Here is a 20,770-nt window from a genome sequence, read left to right on the forward strand (position 1 = left end):
CTTGGTTTGGGCTCTAATTATACATATGATGTATAAATAGAGGCCTTGCCTAGGGTTTGACATAACACACTTAACCAGTTAATTGAGAATTGACCAGTAAGCAACCAAACCCTAGCCTCACACAATCTCTCTCCTTACTCCCTTCCTCACATCCGTACAACCGTACGGCCCTTAGTGTAAGGTGGCGCATAGTGGTGGTGTGGTGGTGTTCGTGGTCAGTTTTCTCCTCCCCTCTCCGTAGAAGGTGGTTCGAAGTGTTCGTGCCCACCTACCTAGCAGTAGTGGAGGTTCAATCCTATCCCGTGGACTAAGTAGAGGAGCAATGCTTGGGGCTCTATTATCTCCCTGATTATTAGTCAATTGCTTGTGGAAATCACGCGTCAAAGGTATGTATTATGTGATTCTTTATGTGTTATGCTTGTAGATCCTGTTTAGGTGCGAACGAATATGATTCGTGAAATTCCGCATTAAAGTACCTAAAACCCTACACCCTGATCATCCAGCTCCATGGTCGCCCGAGAAGACCCTTCACCCCTTTCAGTTGTCTTCTTCCTCGACTTCGGATTCTGAGATGACAAGTCAAACAAGTAAGCAAAAAAAAATAAAAAATAATAATCACTAAGGACGCTAGCTCTAGAAAAAGGGGCATACTGGGGGAGGAGGGGGAATGCTCAAGCTTCCTTTGTTCAAGGAAGCCCTAATCTTCCCTGCTTGGAAGTTTACATGCAATATCTTACGCTGGAGCTTGCCTTTCAATTGGTTATAGGCAATACCTGAAATCAAACATTCATACAAACTTGTCAATAACAAAGCCCAGGAGGAAAATACATAAAAGAGTTAAAACTTAGATAAACAAAAGCACATCCTACCCCTATCATAAGCTTGGCTCAAGCCTACGACACTCAAAAACCGCTCCTTTTTGAAATGCCTATCCTTCAAGATCCACATGGTTGGGTGCTTCTCTTTTGATCCTTTTTCCTTAAAGGATTGTAGCCAAATAGCCCCCACGGATTCATCAACACTCATAGTAGGAACATTGTAGTTCAACTCAACCCTAGGAAAGCCGCTATGGTCCTGGGGTATCCTCTAACCCCTAGCATGAAAAATGAAAAGAAAGGTATGGCGGAAGCCCTTCTAGCTCGAAGGCTTCGTGCGAATGGTGAGGTAGAACTCCCTTCATGAAAGGCATACCATCCATGGCTATCTAAATTACCCGGGACCTCCTGAAGCCTATGGGTATTCCTAAAGGCAGTGACAGTACACGGGGCGCCTAGTAAGCTACAGGTGGCTATGTAGGCATTTATTGTCAACCAGGAGTTTGGGACAAGCTGGGTGATACAAAAATTGAACCCTTTCAACAATTCCTCAATGAAGGGGTGTAGTGGAAATCTCAACCCGTTATCCAGACAATCTTTATATACAGCTATACACCCGGGCGGAGGGTTATCTACAGTGCTCTCGCCCCTAGGGGAAGAAATGAGAAAAGGTTCCTTAACATGGTATTGGGTTTGCAAGTGTCTGGTGCCCTCTAATAAAGATCTAAGCCAAGCAGGGGAAGAGTGACACATAGAGGGGCTAATCCTCTTAGTAGGTGGTTTAAAAGGCACCGGCGCCCCAAGAGAAGAAGTAGATGTATCATCTTCACTTGACATAGTCACAACACCGTCAACAAGCAATCTGTTCAAAAAACCCCTAGCAGCCGGTTTACGTGCAAGAGAAACTTCCCAAGGGAAAGGAGGAAAATAATAATCAAAGTCTAAATCATGCTCAGGGGAGGGATGGCACATAAGAAAATGGCACACCCAAAGGAACAGATGTATCAACACTCCTACCAATCACATTTACAACAAGTCTTCCCTCCGACCATATTTCCTTTGACAAATCATAAGATTCAAGGCCGGGGAGAAGATCCGGATAATCTTGAGTCGCTTGGTCGTTCATAACACATACATAGCATAACTCAAGATTATCCCAAAAAATGCTTAACGTACATACAAACATAACAAGCATACCTCTCTAAGCCTAACATCATCAATATCACAGTCAAGGAACAAGCAAGCATACAAGGAAAAATAATAAATAATTACTAAGTATGGAGGTATGATACTTAGAGTATAAAAAAAAACTAAGTATTAGAAACTCACCAAGTGGTCAGAGAGGCCGGAAGAATTATCTTGAAGAAAATCAAGCTCACCCCGGGGGAGAGATATTCCTACAATATCAACAAATAATTCAAGTATTAGAGTTATAAAAAATCAAGCCAAGCTGAGAGATATACCCCAAGTGTTAAAAGTAACCAAGGGCGATGACTAGCTGAAGTAATCTTGCGACATCAACAAAAAGTTCGAGTGTTAGAAAAATCTCAAAGAGCAAGCTTAGCTGAGGAATATACCCAAGGTGATTAGAGACATATTCAAGGGTAAGGCCCAATTCCCTCGGCCCAGCGTGGTATGTCAAGATAGGCCCGACGCTCAGCCCAAGTTACTCATAGCATATGCCAGCTCTCGGCCTCACAGACTCATCGCTCATCTCTTGGCTTCACTATCATAGACGCTCAGCACATCTCTCATCGCTACTATGCCCTCACCATATCAAGGCCCTGCTGTCGGCCCTAGGCCCTTGGCTTGCCCAGCTATGCCCTCGGCAGGCCTAGGTAAGCCATCAACAAGCTTAGGCAAGCTCTCGGCTTGCTAGGTGGGCACCACCCCCTCGGTATATGGGCTACTATGCCCTCGGCCTGCTACCCCAATCCCTCGGTGTGACAGCATCTCGGGCCCCTAACCTGTCGCCATGCCGACAACCATCCATTTCAAAAAAAAAATCTAAAATTATAACCCTCAAAGATCCTCCCTCAGTTAGGCATACAACTTCCTTAGCCCGGCATAGGCGTGCGAACCCCCTCGGCTTGCTATGAAAAGCCCTCGGGCAGCCTAGCAACCTCCTCGGTCGCACAGCGAGGCCTTCGGCCAGCTCTCCCTCTCTCGTATCTCACCCGCTCGACCTACATCAACCCTCTCAGCTTATAGGCCGAGCGCCTAGCCTACACCAACCCCCTCGGTGAACTCCCAAGCCCCTCGGCATCCTAACTCTCGACCTACCCGAATCTCCTCAGCTAAGTGCCGATAGCTGGGAGTGACCTCCTCGGCTATCAATGCCGAATGCCCAACTCACATAACCTTCTCTCCGCTCGGCTTTCCTCTTTTTCTCACTTAATCTCACAATGCTCAGCCTTTAAGCCGCACCGACCAACCCCTCAGCTGTGCACGCAAACCCCTCGGCAAGGCAGCAACCCCTCTCAGCTTCACTATTCCTACCCGCAGCTGAGTGCTCACCCCCTCGGATCCTAGGCCAAGCCCTCGGCACTACACCCTCTCTTAACGGCCTGCCTCCGCTATGCCTAATACTATGTCAGATTTCATTGAATCCTCAGCTCAGCCTAGCTATGTTCACACTCAAAAACCCGAAAATTGTTCAAATTAAATATTTTTCTAAGTACAAAATTCATGGAATATACAAAGAGATCCCAGCTGAGCATTAAGGATTTTCGGCCAAGCATAATAAAATTTCAGCTTTGCATACCCCCGAAAATTCAAAAATTAAAAACATCACTACCCGAAAAACATTCCAGATTCCCAATTTAGAAAGTTATTAAACACAAATTCGAAATTTAAATGCCTGCCTAGCTAAAATTCATCTCTAAATTCGAAAGATGCAAGTACATAAACATCAAAAATGCATTCGGATCTATCAAAACACAAATTAGAAGTGAAAAAGTTTCACATACCTCTTGAAGATCTTGATGAACTTGGAAGAACTTGGGTGATGTGAACTTGGACGATGTAACTTGAACACTCAAACTCTCAAGAACTTGGGAGAAAATTGGAAAGGAAAATTGTGAGAATTTCTCTAAGGCAAATGGAAAAAGTGAGAAGCAAATGAAATGATGTGGGAACTCTCATATTCAAAGACAAGGGAGGGAAACTCCTCAAAATCCTGGTTCAGATGGGCCAAAATGATTCTTGAGCCTAGAAGTGTCTCTAATGGAAGATTAAGCTTAATCAGAAGCTTAATTAGCAGATAATCGTTGTCAATTTACTCTTAATCCCAAGCTTAGTTGAAAATCAAGACGAATCATGCCTTCAGCAATATAGATGGGGCTCAGCCCAAAGAAAATACTCTGAACGGGGAAAAGCCCTCAGTTATCTATAAACCGTCATCAAACTTAGCTCTCAAAACAGCTCAGTCATCTCAATTAAGGTATTTATAATCCATTGCTTGGGACTCGTTTTTGCCCTTACAAGTCGCTTAAGGCTCTTTGTAGCCCTCAGGAACGCCTGGGGCTCGTTTTAGCCCTCGGGTACGCCTTAAAATCTACTCCGGCTTACGTGACAACTTCTCTCATATTCATTCCACGTGATATCCGAACTTCATGCGATCTTGTTCCCACATCACGCGTGCGGCTAAATGTGTGGGCCAAGTCCATTGTCATAAGCCCATTGACCTGGAATTACGAAAATACCCTTCCATGATCCAGCCCATCATTAGTTAGAGCAAAGTACGAATTTTCCCCTAATCTGTCCAACTAAGTACAGCTTCTGCCACCTGAAAGTACATCTATAAATAGCTTTCTAATCATTAATGATGGTAACTTTTTCCTAATTCTCTGACCTTCTCTCTCTACTTTCTCTCTCTAGTACTCTCTCTCTCTCTACTTACTCTCTCTAGAAAGTACATTCGCTGACTTAAGCATCAGAGGGGCTTTCCTGGGTCACACCCCCGGGGCAGTTAACCTTCTCTCTTTTGCAGGCCGAGCTCTCGGACAGAAAGGTGGAGCCGAAGGACGTTTGGACAGCTATTGGACTTAGCCTTAGGACATCTTGATATTATTACCCTAACCCCGAGGAGTATTCAGTTTCCAAAAACAATGTGGACTATTGACAATGAGTCAGTAAGAATATTAATAGTCTAGCAATCGCTTTGCTACTCATTGTAGACCTTCAAGATAACAATCATCTATTTCTATAAAGTTGGTTGAACTAAGTAGCCCCACCTAAGTAGCATAGAACCCCAAATTCTATAATCTCTGTGCACCATCCCATTCCGGACCTAAAAGTTTGCTTCTTCCCAGATCCATTAATAAAGTATGACGTAGTAGACACACCTCCTACCCCACAATCCTATAAAATGGTTCACATAAATCACGTCACAACATATTATGAATGTCATTTATTCTATTTCCACTATAAATTTCTCAATTTTCATTACACATCTCATTCAACCATTTGTAGGGATGAAAGTTCGGATTTTAGTTTGGATTTGACTCATTTCAATTCAATCTAAATTTAAGTTCAGTTTTCAAATTTTGAATTTTATTCAATACGAATATCCATAAAATCTAAGCTAACTTAATTTAGAATTAGTTATTTGGACTAGATCCACAAATATAAAATTTTTCAGGGTTTCTTGATGTCTCTTTAAAAACTACAATCCAAAATACCGTGAGTACGCATATGATCACCTGCAAAACAGTGAATACTCTTTCATCGGAATATTCACATCTGAAGATTAATTTTGTGATCTAGAACAAAAAGTATAATGTGATAAAGCAGAGAAAATTTGAAGCTTTTTGGACTCTGCCTTGCCTTGATATTTTATTGATTGTAACTTGTCCCATCAATAAATGATTGGGCATTTTAAAGTGTTTAATGTTGAAAATTTTAATGATCTAAACATTAACTAGTCAAAACGGTTCAATATTTTTATCTAGATAAATCTCTGGTTTGGAGTGCGTGCTCTTAGAGTTTTAATAAGGCGCACCCTGATTGGCTACCCAAGAGTGACATGTGTCTCGGGTTGTGGCATCATATATACTTGGTTATTATCTGATTGTGGGCTTTTAAGGCTTTCATCATCATGTATATATCTTTTTGTTTCGGTTGAGTTGGGTACCACATGTCAGTCATTAGTTAGGCCATGTGTTATTATCTTATTAGACCATGTGGCGGGGGTAATATTTTTACCCTAAACATACACAGACTAATGGTATCATTTTTATCTTATAGACCCGTTTTCATATAATAGACCCTTATAAGCCAAAGATTGACCCATCCTTAAAAAAAACCTCTTTAAAGTTAACATAAAAGTTTAATATAATCTCTTACCCAAATAAACCATGGATTTGTTTTGTCACTATATACTAAATATAAAGCTCATAAATCTTTTTTTGACTGTGGTCCCAACCAAATAAGGACTCTTGGATTTGGAAAAAAGAATCTTCAAATTCATTCCCTCCTACTTCGTGACCATATGTGGAAAGTTGATAATGGTACTACTGTACTAGTGCTCTATTTGGCTTGATACTTGGTGTGCTTCTAAAGGTTTTATTACTATGCTTAATTTGATAATTTTGAATATCTAGAAGTTGAATTTAACTGTTGATCATTTTCCTTTGAAAAATAAACAATGTAATAATTCTGCCTTGTCTCTTTTATGTGCCATCTAATATTGTCCTTCTTATTGGCGAGATCCTACTTCCCTCTTCTGTTATTCAAGATGTGCCTTGTTAAGTTGCTAGGGTTTCTCTAACACGCACTTGCAATTTAACAGTCAAATAAGCTTTTTAGCTTCCTTATCTTATCTCTTCTCGTACTAAACATTTGTTCTTGCAAAAACTTGTTACCTTGGTGGACTCTAGGCTCGTCGTTTATGTGGATTTTAGGTAATTAGGTAGACTCTTGATTAATTAATCACATTGTTCTTGCTTAATTAATTAGGTGGACTGGGAAAGAACATATACATGCTTGTGTTGATATTCGAGTCAATATATGCATCATATTTGGTATCAAATCTGATAGTGAGAGAATCTCATGCTGATAATGAGAGAAGCTCATGGTGGAAGGATTGGAGAGCACTTTGGCATTATAAGGCACTAAGTATTTTACAAGAGCATTTTTATTAGCCTAAGATGTAAAGAGATATACAATAAATGATCTTAGGATGTGCTTCATGTCAAAAAGCAAGGAGTGTTTTCTATTAAGGTCTTTATACATTTCTAGAATGTCTGTGGGTAAATGTCTCCATGGATTTCATTTTTGGCTTGCCTCTAACTCAAAGAGGGAAAGATGATATTATGGTTGTTGTTGATAGATTTTCTAAGATGGCTCTTTTGTTTCTTGTCATAAAACTAACGATGTTATGCATATTGTAGAACTTTAAGGAAATCCTGCTTTTACAAGAGAGCCCCAGTTACTCCTAATGAGAAACGTTTTATGTTTCTCATAATGGCATTTTTGAAATTAAATTGAAGTTTTTAGGTTGCTGTGATAGTGACTGGGAAAAGGTGGGGACACATTACGTGGCATGGATTGCTGATGAATGTGGATGCCGTTAGCTAAGGAAACGTATTTCCTTTATTAGAAAACTCTAAAATTTTGGTATTCGATTCTCTGTCCTCTCAAATTTGTTTTCCATTCTCTCTTTCCTCTCTTTTAGTGGCAATGGCGATTCCAGATCTGAGTTACGACTCACTCTCTAATCTGTTGTAATCCGTTGTAATCTATTCAATTGAAGTAACAGGTTAGTAAAATTTGGTTTTTTTTAAAGTCCATTCGTAGTTCTGGTTCTAAGAGGGTCTTGATTTGTTTTTATTTCTATCTGATGTGAAATCAACAATGGAATTGAAAGAGTAGTAATTGTTTACAAATCCTTCCTTTTTCTTATAATTTTTTAAAATTCTTTTTTGAGGTTACTCATTCAATTCGATAAAATTGGTATTTATAATTTCTGAAAATGTGTGTGGTGTGAAAGTGCGGAATTATTTGTGTTAATTTTTCAAAATTTGGTGCATCATATAGTTCAATTGTATTGTGTTAATGTGTATGTCATTATGTGTTGATTAATTTGTATCATATTTATGTTTTTGTTTTGTATGTCGAATTTGAAGGAGGAATTAGAGGGTATGATGATGGATACTGATATTGATATTCTAGACATGGAAATGGAAGCCGATATAAGGGGCAGTAAGATTGTTGTTGTTGATCGGGGTAGCGTAGTTAAGAAAAGGAGTAATGTTGATATGGAGGTTGATGGCATAGAAGAGACAGTAGTTGAAGAGACTGCAGTTGAAGATAGTTATGGCATAGAGGAGACTGTAGTTGAAGATAGTTGTGTATATGGTGATGGCATAGAAGAGATTGTACCTGTACCAAAGCCTAAGGTTGGGATGGTATTTACATCTTGGCAAGAGGTAAAAGCATACTATAAGGAGTATGCTGAGCAAATTGGGTTTGGAGTGACAAAGGTTCAGGGTATCAATTCTAAGAAGGACAAGAATAAGAGAATTTCAACAACGTGGAAGTGTGAGTGTTGGGGAAAACCCGACATGAGGGCTAGGAGGGAAGCAAAGAAAAGGGCAAAGGTAATGGGTTTTGGAGGTTCAGGTGGATTAGTTGATGGTGTTGTATGTGAGGAAGAGTTAAGCCGAGGGAAGAGGACTCCCAAAATGTGTGAATGTCTGGCAGGGATTTATGCTAGTCTCAATAAAGATGTTGCTTGGGAGTTAAAGACTGTGCATTTAGTGAATAATCATAAAATAGACCCGAGTTAATCCAAGCTTGTCAAGGAGTACCGCATGAAGCACATGACCGATAAAATTAAGAAGAAGTTGATAAATTACTATAAGCAGGGGGTAACCATATCTCAGATACATGGGTGCATGGCGATTGATCGAAATGGAATGGATGACATTCTGTTCATTGTCAAAGATTTACAATAAGAGGTCTACAAGGAACAGAGATTGATGATGGTTGGAGGTGATGCAGTATTTTGAGAAAATGCAATCTGGGAACCAAAATTTTTTATATGCCCAGCGTTTGGATGCAGAAGGGAGGATCAAGGATGTGTTGTGGGTGGATGCAAGAAGTAGGGTAGCTTACGAGGACTTTTGTGATGTTGTTTACCTAACAAATGAGTACGAGTTCCCGGTTGCTAACTTTGTCGGCGTTAATCACCATGGGCAATCGTTGTTGTTGGGTTGTGCTCTTGTTTCACATGAAGATTGTGATACATTTGCGTGGATATTTCGAAAGTGGCTAGCATGCATGAACAACCGAGCTCCAAAAGCCATCTTGACCGACCAAGCAGCAGCCATGCGAAGGCCCCTAGTTGAAGTCATGCCAAACACAGTGCATCGTTGATGCATATGGCATATCATGAGGAAGATCCCTGATAAGCTTGGCAAATGTGCACGGTTAGTTGTTTTTACCTTTCCTAACTCCTTATACAGATTTGTTTTTAGATTGCTTTTGAATGATTTGCCATTTGCTACATATTCCTGCAATCTATTGGTGCCAAAAAATCAGTCCTCCTCACCTTGATTTGTTCTTGCACTACCCTGCCCTGTTCCTGCATTTGTATTTAGAGTTTATATGTTTATATGTTTGTCAATGTTGTCTAGTTTCCAAGATTTCAACAACCCTCTTAAAGCAATCGTGTAAGAGAGTTTTTCCCCTGAGGAATTCCATTACCGATGGACAACACTTATATTTGAGTATAAGTTGAAGGACAATGAATGGCTGAAAAGTCTCCACAAAGAGAGTCACATGTGGTTCTTTGCTTACATGAAGGAGTTTTTTTAGGCTGGTGTGAAGACAACTCAAAGGGTATAGAGCATCAATCGTTTTTTTGATGGCTATGTTAACCGCAAAACCAAACTACATGAGTTCCCTCAAAAGTATTGCATGGCATTGGACAAACGGGTTCGAGATGAGGTCAATGCAGATGAACGTTGTTCGAAGTACTTGAGGAGGCTAGTTAGTGGCTTCAAATTCGAATTTTTTTTCCAAGAGTTATACATAGACAGCAAATTTCAGGAAATTCAAATGGAGTGTTTGAGGATGATGTATTACAGCGTTCGAGAAAGGAAGGTTCTGTCTGAAGACCTTATACAGTATTTGGTTGTGTATCGTGTGTGGATAGTACCTCCCAGTACCAGTGAGGAGGTCATTATGGATTGGAAAAGAGTCTACACAGTTACATTCGTCCTTACCACAAAGAAGGTGCAATGTGACTGCAGAAAGTTCGAGACACATGGCCTACTTTGCAAACACTCCATCAGGATCCTTGATGAGGAGTCGGTGGAAGATCTCCCAGAAAAGTACATATTAAGAAGGTGGCAGAAGGATGCACCCCAAAAGCACTCAAGGGTCAAGGTTGCTTACCATGATCCTGGCGACACGGACTATGTGCGGAGATTTAACAAGATGATGGGAAAATTTGAGCCTTTATGTGAAACTGCTACTATGGTGAACGATCAAACGGTCCATATGGTGATCGAAGCCCTATAGAAACTTCAATTAGCTGTTAATGAGTGTATGGAAAAGAAGCGTAATGAAAAGGTTCATGTCATTAGTACACTCTCATCAGCAGGTGAAGGTAGAATATCCTTTTCATTTGGGAGCCCTATTGAGCCTGAAGAAGAAGAACCCCCCTGTCCAGTACATATCGATCCCTGTCCAAATCATATAGAACCCGTTCCACTAGCTATTAAAGACCCTTTAATAAAGAAAAAAAAAGGGGAAGGCCAAAGGGTTCAAGGCACAAAACATTGGCTGAAACCGAGTACAAGAAAACCAAGAAAAGCAACACTGAGAAAAAAGTACGTGTGGTTTTTGACTTCTGTTACTTTATCGAACCACCTGTGTTATAATTGTTAACGTTCGTATTCGTAATGCCTTGTAGGATGCGGTTGAACAAGAAGCAAATGCTGATAATGATGACAACGAACCATTTGTTACGGTGAAAAGGGCACAATAAGGGGAAAAGTCACTACATCCAAACAAAAGGGCACCTCAGCTACCGCTAAGGAAATGACAAATGGAGCAGCTAAGGGGACTCAATCTAAGCAAAGGAACAATGCATCAGCTAAGGAAAGGACAAATAGAGCAGCTAAGGGGACTCAACCTAAGGAAAGGAAGAATGGAGCAGCTAAGGGTACTCAAGCTAAGGAAAGAAACAATGCAGCAGCTAAGGGGACTACAGCTACTAAAAAGACGAGGATTTCTAATGCAGCAGCCAAAGGCACAACAGCTACGGATAAAAGCAAAGCAATTAAGCTCAAGCCCAGTACATCTAATTGGAAGTTACCTGTAAGTTATTTTTAAGTTGGTTTTGTATTTGGTATTTGACCACAGGTTAAGCTGAGACGTCTCAATGAGTTAGCATACGGAGTGATGATGAAGGGATGATACATTACATTCCTATAGATGAAGGCTGCCTTTTGATTTTCCCACAAACAATTTGCATATGCTGCCTTTGTTTATGTAATTTGCTATGTATTTGATGCCTTCTACACACTGTACGCGTTTCGTGTGTAGGCTACTTAATTAAACAATGAAGAATTGTTTAAAAAATATTTCGTGTCAATATTTTAGGCAAATTAAAAGTTTTTAGCATTATGTACAATTAGTCATGGTCTTTTCCCCACAAAAAATGTGCATTGCTGCCTTTTATTTATGTAATTTGCTATGCATTTTATCCTTCTACACACTATACGTGTTTCGTGTGTAAGCTAATTAGTTTATTTTGCTTTGTTATGATGTGGTTGAATATATGGGCTAGGATTTGACTAGGATTTCACTAATTTATAGTTTACTTAACTTTAATTTTTAGCAATTAGTTATTAACTTTTAATTTTTAGGAACCAATTTGACTATGAACGAATATTTTTACAACTAATTTGACTAAATTTGACCGGAATATTAAGTTAGACAAGTGGAAAATAGTGTTACTTATGTCTGATTTGACCTTTGCTTTACCTATCATTATTACTGTATTGAATATGCATTATTATTGTGTTGAATATGGGAAGGAATATGTAAGTTTATTTCAGGCTCTTTTCCTTTAAATAAGAATCTTGTGAAGGTAATTTCATAAACCTATATTATTTGAGAGTATTTTTTGAGAGAGCAATAGCTAACATTGAACCTTCGTTTACTGTTTGTTACGAGGGAGAACCTGTGCTGGTATGAGATTTTCCTTTTAAAAACAATCTTTTTTCTTGTGTTTATGTTATAGTATTAGTTGGCTAATATCTTTTCTTTGTTTGTGTATTTTTTGAAATTTGCTATGCATATTCAGCGCATTCCCAATGTTTTCAGAGATGTGTTAGCCGATTGGTATGAGAGTGTTTATTTATCAGTGCATGGTAACAATAGAGTCTCCTGGGTGGTTACTATGGTTCATGAAGAGGCTGGAAGTGGTTAGAAGACTGCCCTGGGTGAAGGCTTGTCTCCGTTTGTGGATGATAATGACATAACTGCTGGTGATGGTTTGCATTTCACTTTAACAGGGAAAGTTCATTCACTATTAAGATTAAGAAAGGTAAGAAAGGAGAGGGATTAGGCCATGGGAAGGATATTGGCAGTTGTAGCAGCAAAAGGCGTGGGCGTAAACCTGCTTGTGAACGTTGTTCTGAAAAACGATTGAGACAAATGACTAGGTTGATGACCTTGCAGCTGCTTGTAGTGAAGATGAGAAGTATTTTAAATTTATATTCACTGCTTCTTATGTTGAATAAGGGAATACTGTATGTATTGATAAGTAATTACTAGTTTAGTTTATTGATTGTGACAAACTCAATTTGTTGCTAACTAATGTTGTTTTCTATGGTGTTGCTTCTTGCAGAATGTTCCGATTTCTTTTGCTAACAAACATTTAGCTGGATTTGGTGAGTAAACTGATGTGATCCTTCAGAATTTCGACACACAGTTCCTGGAAAAATTGAAGATGGTGAGGAAGGGGAAAGAGATGGCCCTCACTCAATGCTTCATAAAAAAGTCCAGGATTTCATTAGTCGCTACAATGTTCAAGTGGATGAAGGATCTCTTATTAAATACAGGGAAGGAAATCCTCTAATCTTTGACATAGTGCTAGTGCTAGTTTAACTTATTGAGTTATTTCTTTATTATGCTTTATTTTATATCCATGGTTCTGAATGTTTTGAGATATTGATATGTTTTGATTTGGATTTTTAATGTGTAACCAAAATTACTGTTTGTTTGGATTAGTAATTTTAAGTAGTATGATGCAACTTGCAATTTGGTTTTCTGAAACGGTAAAATTAGTGGTAATCATAATCATTTTTGCTTAATATATTGGATAATGGATTTCCAAAGTATCCGATCTGAAAATTTTGGGTATCCAAATATCGGATATCCGAAATGTTCAAATCGGATTTGGATATCAATTTTTGAACTAGGGTCCTTTAATAGCCATAATTCAGCAATCCAAATTAATTTTAATTTAACAGTTTATATGATTTAAAAAAAACCAAAAATAACACACCACCTAGATTCGAACTAGAGTCCAGTGGTTTATCTGAAATACCATGTGCCACTATGCCACCAACAATTCTCCTTAACATTTGGTCCACGTGTCTTTGATGTTGAGTACATTCTTCTCTTCATATTCTTTCATGACATCATCTTGAGTGATAAACAATATTTGGTAACATTTGGTAACCATTAAGGATTTTTAGTTTTGAAATTGTGTACAAAAAACAACAAAAATGATAATAAATTAACCCCAATTTTTGGATTTTCTTGAAACTTTCAAATTGGGATATATTTAGCCAAAAATAAATACGTCGCACTACAAATTTAGTATTAAGATGGAATATTGCTATGACCCATGATATGTATGACACATAAAAATTAAAGAAGTCATAATATACATGTACTCTCGTAATATCTATTGCTCGCTGTTTTAAAATCAATATTAATATTAAAAAAACCTAAAGGCAAGGAATTCCATCTTCCTTTTATTTAGCCTGGGTCACTAAGAGCACTTACAACAAAATCTCTTCCAGGATTTTTTTTTGGGTGAATTAATATCCCACCAAAGAAAGTTCCCAAAAAAATTATAGAGATTTTGTGAAAAAATCTCTTTATAGAATTTTGTGTGGTAAAAAGAAAACGAGAGTGGAAATTTTGGGTTTATTTTTGGTGGTGGGAAAAATTCTTTGTAAATAAATATAGTGCTTAAGAATTTTTTTTTAATCGTTACATGTCATCTACTTTTAGTGGCAGCTAAAATCGAATATAAATTGAATCTAATAATGAATCCAATCTAAATCAATAGTTACATGTAATCTACTTTAGTGGTGGATAAAATTGAATCTAAATAGAACCTAATAATGAATCCAATCTAAATCAGTCTAACTCACATTTAACTCTAGTAATAAAAGAAAACTAATGATTATACTAGTAAAAAACACATCCATAGGAAACATGAATATAATAACCATGATCATAATGAACAAGTTAACCCATGTTGTTCAAAACAATCCAGGAAAACCAAAATAAAGTCTATAAAATACTTAATTGTTCAAAATAAGCATGTAATTGTTTAAAATAGAAACAAACCCAACTAAACTACCAGTCAATTGTTCAAAGCAGACATCAAGCATTAATCCAACTAAACTAATCTAAGCCAACTACAAAAATAAAGATTAAACCTTTTTCCACAAACAACATCCAAAATAAGATGTAGTTGGCTTAGATCAATTAACCTGATCAGTCAAGTTTTTCGATTGTTGAAGTAGAGTGACCAAATTCACCAGATTGCTGGCCAGAAACTTCAGGAGACCAACGATCACGGACATGATATGGAGCATAGGGAACTTCGTTGCTGGGGATGCTTGATCTCCTCTACCTCCTTTGCCACTGCCTCGGTCTCGGCCTTCGCTTCTCTAGTGCCACTGGTGCCACGACCTCCACTGGATTCACTCCTTCACCACCATTCCCACTTGCTCCTCCAATAGCAGTGCCTCCTTGTCCAGAATCATCACCAGCTGCTTGCCCAGCACCACCCCAAAAAGCAACCCTCTTCATAGCCGCCGACTTTGCCACCTTGGTGGGTCTCTTCCTCGTGCTCTGTTCCTTTTGAATCTGTGCCTCAATGTTCTGTGCATTTTCCTTGTGAATGTTAGAAATGGCCGTTTCAACATCGGTTAATTGACACTGCAAGCTGTTGTATATATACTTTTGGTCATTCAATTGCTCTGTTAACATCTTCTTCCTCAACTCAAGGAATTGTAGTTCTGAGTATTTGGGCTCATCGTGTTGTGACAGTACCATAGGCTGCTTTCCTTTGTTTTGTTTCACCATTTTTGGAATAAAACAGAGGAACAAATTTTGTAAAATCAGGAAAGAGAGTGAGATAGGAAGTTACTGACAAATACAGAGAAATGGAAGGTTAATAAAGATATTAGGAGGAGAGGTTACATGATCATAGGATAACGTCATACAAAACCTTTCAAATCCCTCTCTTCCATTACCTCTATCTTCGCGCCAATTTAATTGACACAATTAGGAAGGTTTTAATAACACGTGGACCAATTATCATTTTTCATACACATTTTGACATCTCCCCCAATTTCATTTCATTTTTATTTAGTACCGAACTTATTAACTCTTGAATTAATTTTGGACCCGATTTGAACCTAACCCGACCTCAATTTGACTTGATCCATTTTTTTTATTCCGAACTAATATAACCCAACCTGATTTGACTTTGACGTGATTTCAAAGTAATATTTTATATGATTAAGAAGTTGTTTAAACGTCAATAAGAGGTAAATATTATAAGGAAAATAATTAATACTTAATTAATTACAAGGCAAATACGGTCTTATAAATTTTCACAATTTTGAAGAGATTTGTTAAGAAAAATAAAACAAAAATAATCGTCAAATGTCGTGAAATAAAGGGGTACATGGACACTTCATCTAATTGCCGTGGGCACATGACGACACATCTCGGACCGTATCCAACTACGATATAGGTAATTGTTTTTTTTTTTTTTTTTTTTTTTTTTTTTTTAATTTTTTTTTAGCTTGAACATACTTGTAAAATACTTGCACAATATCCTTTTTCATACACATTTTGACATCTCCCCCAATTTCATTTCACTTTTATTTAGTACCGAACTTATTAACTCTTGAATTAATTTTGGACCCGATTTGAACCTAACCCGACATCAATTTGAGTTGATCCGTTTTTTTTTATTCCGAACTAATATTAACCTAACCTGATTTGACTTTAACGTGATTTCAAACTAATATTTTGTATGATTAAGAAGTTGTTTAAACGTCAATAAGGGGTAAATATTATAAGGAATAAGGCCTTATAAATTTTCACAATTTTGAAGAGATTTGATAAGAAAAAAAAATCGTCAAATGTCGTGGAATAAAGGGATACATGGTCACTTCATCTGATTGTCGTGGGACACACGACGACACGTCTCGAACCGTATCCTACTAGGATATAGGTAATTGTTTTTATTTTAGCACGAACATACTTGTAAAATACGTGCACAATATTAATTTTCTTACTCCGTACTAATTAAATAAAAAATGACAACATAAATTAATGCTGTTTGGTAATTACTGCTCTTTGGTAATACTCTACAATTAATGTTTGGTAATTATTACATAGACAATAGAAATTAATCACAAAAATTGGAAAAATCATACATGAATAACTTGTTATTGAACAAATAACAGGAAGCCAAAAAAAAAGGAGCCTCTTTTTGCAAATGATGGACACTTCATCCAATTGCCGTGGGACACACGACGACACGTCTCGGACAGTATCCTACTATGATATAGGTAATTGTTTTTTTTATTCTTTTTTAGCTGGAACGTACTTGTAAAATACGTGCACAATATTAATTTTCTTAGTACTCCGTACTAATTAAATAAGAAATGACAACATAAATTAAATCTCTTTGGTAATTAATGCTCTTTGGTAATACTCTATGATTAATGTTTGGTAATTATTACATAGACAATAGAAATTAATCACAAAAATTGGAAAAATCACACATTGTTATTGAACAAATAACAAGGAAGCCAAAAAAAGAAAAATATAGGAGCATCTTTTGCAAATGATTAGTTATATTTATCTATGTAATATTTAAAGAGAAGAGGTGTTTTTGGTTGGGAATTTTTGGATGGACCATTTTACCCTTTTTAAATCATTTATTATAACTAATAAAAAATTAAACACTATTATGGGTGATTTCCATAGAAATGGTAGGAAAAGTTATAAATTCCAAGAATATGTCACTTTTTGCTAATATTCCCTACATACTGTCCACGTCATCAACTACTTTTTTTTACTAGTTTACAACAAAACCACTAATTCAATTAGCGTTTTTATCAAAAGGAAACCGCTAATTGAATTAGCGGTTTCATTTATTTTGTTTCGTGTACAAGAAGTTCTCAATAGTAAACCGCTAATTCAATTAGCCGTTTTACTTTAAAAAAAAATCAATTTTTATGGGTGACATGGATGGTATAATCTTGGAATTTATAACTTTTCTAACAATATTGATGGAAATCACTCCATTATTATAAGATCTTATTTTTAAGTAAAAAAAAGGGACAAAATGAAAAAGGAAAAACTAGGGATAAGCAAAAAAAAGGACAAAATGCAAAGAGGTGAAAGAGTCTGATTGATTAACGGATGAAGCGTTTCTATTTCTCTCTCTAGCTTAAATGTGCTCTGTTTGTTGTGCTTAATTTATTCATTCCTATGGCTAGCAAAAATTAAAGTACATTCTTCATCTTTGTTTTTATCTGTACTTCTGTCCATTTTTCACTATACTTTAACTCTAAAAAATTGCTTTCACTCTGTACGAAAATGGCTAACAATGGTGATGATCAGGATGTTTTGAAAGCACAACTAGCAGCCAAGAACGCTGAGATTGACCATGTTAAAGCAACTCTAGAGGCTAAGACATAAGAACTGGCTAACATCAAGGTCAACTATTTGGCGAAGGTCGATGAAGCCCTAGTTTTACAGGATCACATAACGAAACTTCGAGATCAGCGAATTGCAAAACTTTGGGGGAAAATTGATCATATTAGAAGAAGGGAATGTGTAGACCGTGGTGGGAATAGAGATGTTGTAGGTGGAAATGTTGCTGGGGGGTGAATGACGCTGGACTAGAAAATGCTGTTGCTGGGAATGTTGCATGGCTGGGAAATGTTGCTGATGTGGGAGGGGATCTTGCTGATGTTGGTGATGTTGCGGGTGTAAATGTTGCTGCTGTGGTTGGGAATGTTGCTGGTGTGGATGGAAATGTTGCGGGTGGGAATGTTGCTGGTGTGGATGGGAATGTTGCTGGTGGGAATATTGCTTATGTGGGTGGGATTGTTGCTGGTGTGGATGGGAATGTTGCTGGGATTTTTAACGCTGAGATAGAGGAAGTGAGGGGACATGGTGAAGATGAACTAGATGAGGATTCTGATGGTAAAGACGAAGAGGATGCAAGTGGTGAAAATGATGATGACGACGGAGCAGAGGGAAATTCTGATGCTGATGATGCAGACTATGAAGATGAAGCTGATCAAATTATGCATTTTGATGAGGATGATCGAGATGTTTTTTACTACGATGACAGGTGTTTTGGGTAAAAATACCCTAGACATGTGGACCAATCAGAGAGGGCCACGTGTCAAGCCTCGATAGGTCCACTTGGGCCAATTATCAGCAGACACTTGTCAGCCTTAGATACCCGCTAGAATTGCGGCCTTCAAGGCCCAATTCCTTAGAACGCTGCAAAATGGCGCAGCCCACCAAATTTAGGTCAGAATAACTTAAGAGAGGGCACCTTTCCCAATGACCCTATAAATAGGGAGATATCCCCCATTTTTGGGACACATTCAATCATTTATTACACCTACCCTACAATCTCTCACATCAGAGAAAACACTTGATCTCGAAATCCGAGAGGATCCCACTTTACTTTCCGTATCTTTTTCATTCTCCTACGAGTTCTAACTTGATCGTCGGAGGCGGAGCTCCAACCAACCGGAGTCTCCGTTGTTTTGCAGGTACATGCGTAGTCGGAGCAGTCTTCGAGCCGAAAGTCTCCCGAGGGACAAAAACACCCAAAACATTTGGCGCCGTCTGTTGGGAGAGTACCTCAAAGATTGTTCAAGAATCTGTACCACCTCTTGACCCCAAGGATCATCAACCGGAGGTGTTTACAGACCAGGAGGATGATGATCCTCAGATCGATACATATATGGCCAATGGTGGGGCACTCATTTCAAGGTGTATCCGTCCCAAGGAAAACTTGGAACGAGGTGACAGTCAGGCGGGTACAAGCATGCCCCTTAGGCAGCCGGAAGGGGAAACTCAGACAACAAAAGGTCACGCTCCAGTCACCAGAGAAGAGCTCATGAAATTCATGACAAGTTTCAAGGGTGAGATCAAGGACGTGATTGAAAAGAAGACGGCTGGCTCTAGCAAGGGTCATTCGGCCAAAAAATCTCCTCGAGCTGCGAGGAAGAAGTCAGTCAGGGAGAGACAGCTTACTCCACATCCCAAGGAGAATACTATGCCTGCCATTGATTTTACAAAGATCCTTCTGCTCTAGACGGGCACAAGGAAGGTCATTCGTGTTGTTCAGCCGGATGGCAGCAAGAAGACTTTTACCGATGCTCGACATGTCATTGAGCGAAATCGGAATCAACAGCTGTTTGAGTCAGCCTCTACCTCGAGCTTTCCAGACAGCTTCAAGAATACATCTGTGAGGAATACTCAATCCTTGCATGAGAGCCAGATAAGCGGCAACTCCGTCCACTCTGGCCCTCAGATGATTGGGAATGCCCCGTACGTACCCCATATGGTATATGGCCCTTATTCTCCTCATTTCATGCAGCCGACCCTCTTTGTTGGGCAGGCGACATACAATGTCCAACCTTTGCGTCTGCTCAAACTTGGTGAACAAACTTGGTGAACAAACTTCTGCGTTCACCAAGGAAATAACCGAGGCGGCACAGCCGGCTAAGGTTAAAAATGTGTTGGTAGGTGCCTATCATGGTACCTCCAACCTAGAGGACCACCTCATGGCCTACTCCAACCTTATGCACATGTAGGGGTTGGAGGATGCTATGTGGTGTCATTATTTCCCAGCTACCTTGAACAGCATAGCTCAACAATGGTTCGGCAACCTGCCAGCCGGGTGCATTGACAGCTTCAGGATGCTTGCCTTCCTGTTTGCATCCAACTTCTCAATGAACATCCCTGCCAAGAAAACAAGTCTTGACTTGAGCACCATATGTCAGGGAGAGAGAGAAGGTCTTCGCTCCTATGTCAGGTGGTTCAATCTGGTGAGAATCTAGATTCAGGGGCTATCTGATGAGGTAGCCTATACAGACTTTTTCAAGGGTCTGAAGGATGGGTCGACCTTCAAGTTTGACCTTGTCCGAAATAGGGTTTTCACCCTTCAAGAGGCGTTAATAGAGGTGGAGAGCTTTATTCAAGCAACCGACCTCTGCTGGTCCAGCCATCAGTCGGACTCCAAGAAGTCTGACAAACAAAAAGAAAGTCGGTCTGCTCAGTCGGCTCAGAAAGCTGAAGAGAGAAAAAAGAGAAAAGAACTTTGGGCGGTTGATGAGCCTGATCAACCGTCCAAAAAGAAAAAGAAAGAATTCAAACTGTACGTCTCTGGTATGAATTCAATAAAGACTGCCATCCACCTTCATGGAGATAAAGGACCGACTGACCATTGAGAAGCCAAATCCGATGAAGAGTTCTGTTCAGTCGCGGAACAAGAATATACACTGTCACTTCCTTGAGGAAGTAGGCCATGATACCAACGACTGTTATAGCCTCAAGCGGACGTTGGACCGTCTGGCTGACAAGGGCTTGCTGAAGTCCTATGTCTTGAAGTCCAAAGCGGCTTTGAAGACGAATCC

General features: G+C 38.8%; 1 protein-coding gene and 1 pseudogene across 1 annotated transcript; both read left to right on the forward strand.

The window, feature by feature from the left end:
- Nucleotides 1-8,831: 8,831 nt before the first annotated feature.
- LOC145591988 (protein FAR1-RELATED SEQUENCE 8 pseudogene) lies at nucleotides 8,832-9,194 on the forward strand (annotated as a pseudogene).
- A 543-nt stretch (nucleotides 9,195-9,737) lies between these two features.
- On the forward strand, nucleotides 9,738-10,812 carry LOC145591989 (protein FAR-RED ELONGATED HYPOCOTYL 3-like). The gene is made up of 2 exons (XM_081648463.1): nucleotides 9,738-10,301; nucleotides 10,738-10,812. Exons 1-2 carry the CDS (start codon nucleotides 9,738-9,740, stop codon nucleotides 10,810-10,812), a joined length of 639 nt encoding a protein of 212 aa, XP_081504589.1.
- Nucleotides 10,813-20,770: the final 9,958 nt, after the last annotated feature.

Source organism: Chenopodium album, chromosome 18 (assembly GCF_948465745.1).
Source record: "Chenopodium album chromosome 18, dcCheAlbu1.1, whole genome shotgun sequence".
In the NCBI taxonomy this organism is placed as follows: domain Eukaryota; kingdom Viridiplantae; phylum Streptophyta; class Magnoliopsida; order Caryophyllales; family Amaranthaceae; genus Chenopodium; species Chenopodium album.

Bases quoted from the DNA above. Each gene is read 5' to 3' on its own strand.
- LOC145591989 (XM_081648463.1), top strand. From the start codon at position 9,738: ATGGCATTGGACAAACGGGTTCGAGATGAGGTCAATGCAGATGAACGT. The intron at 10,302-10,737 runs GTGAACGATCAA...AATGCCTTGTAG, and splicing joins TATGTGAAACTGCTACTATG to GATGCGGTTGAACAAGAAGC.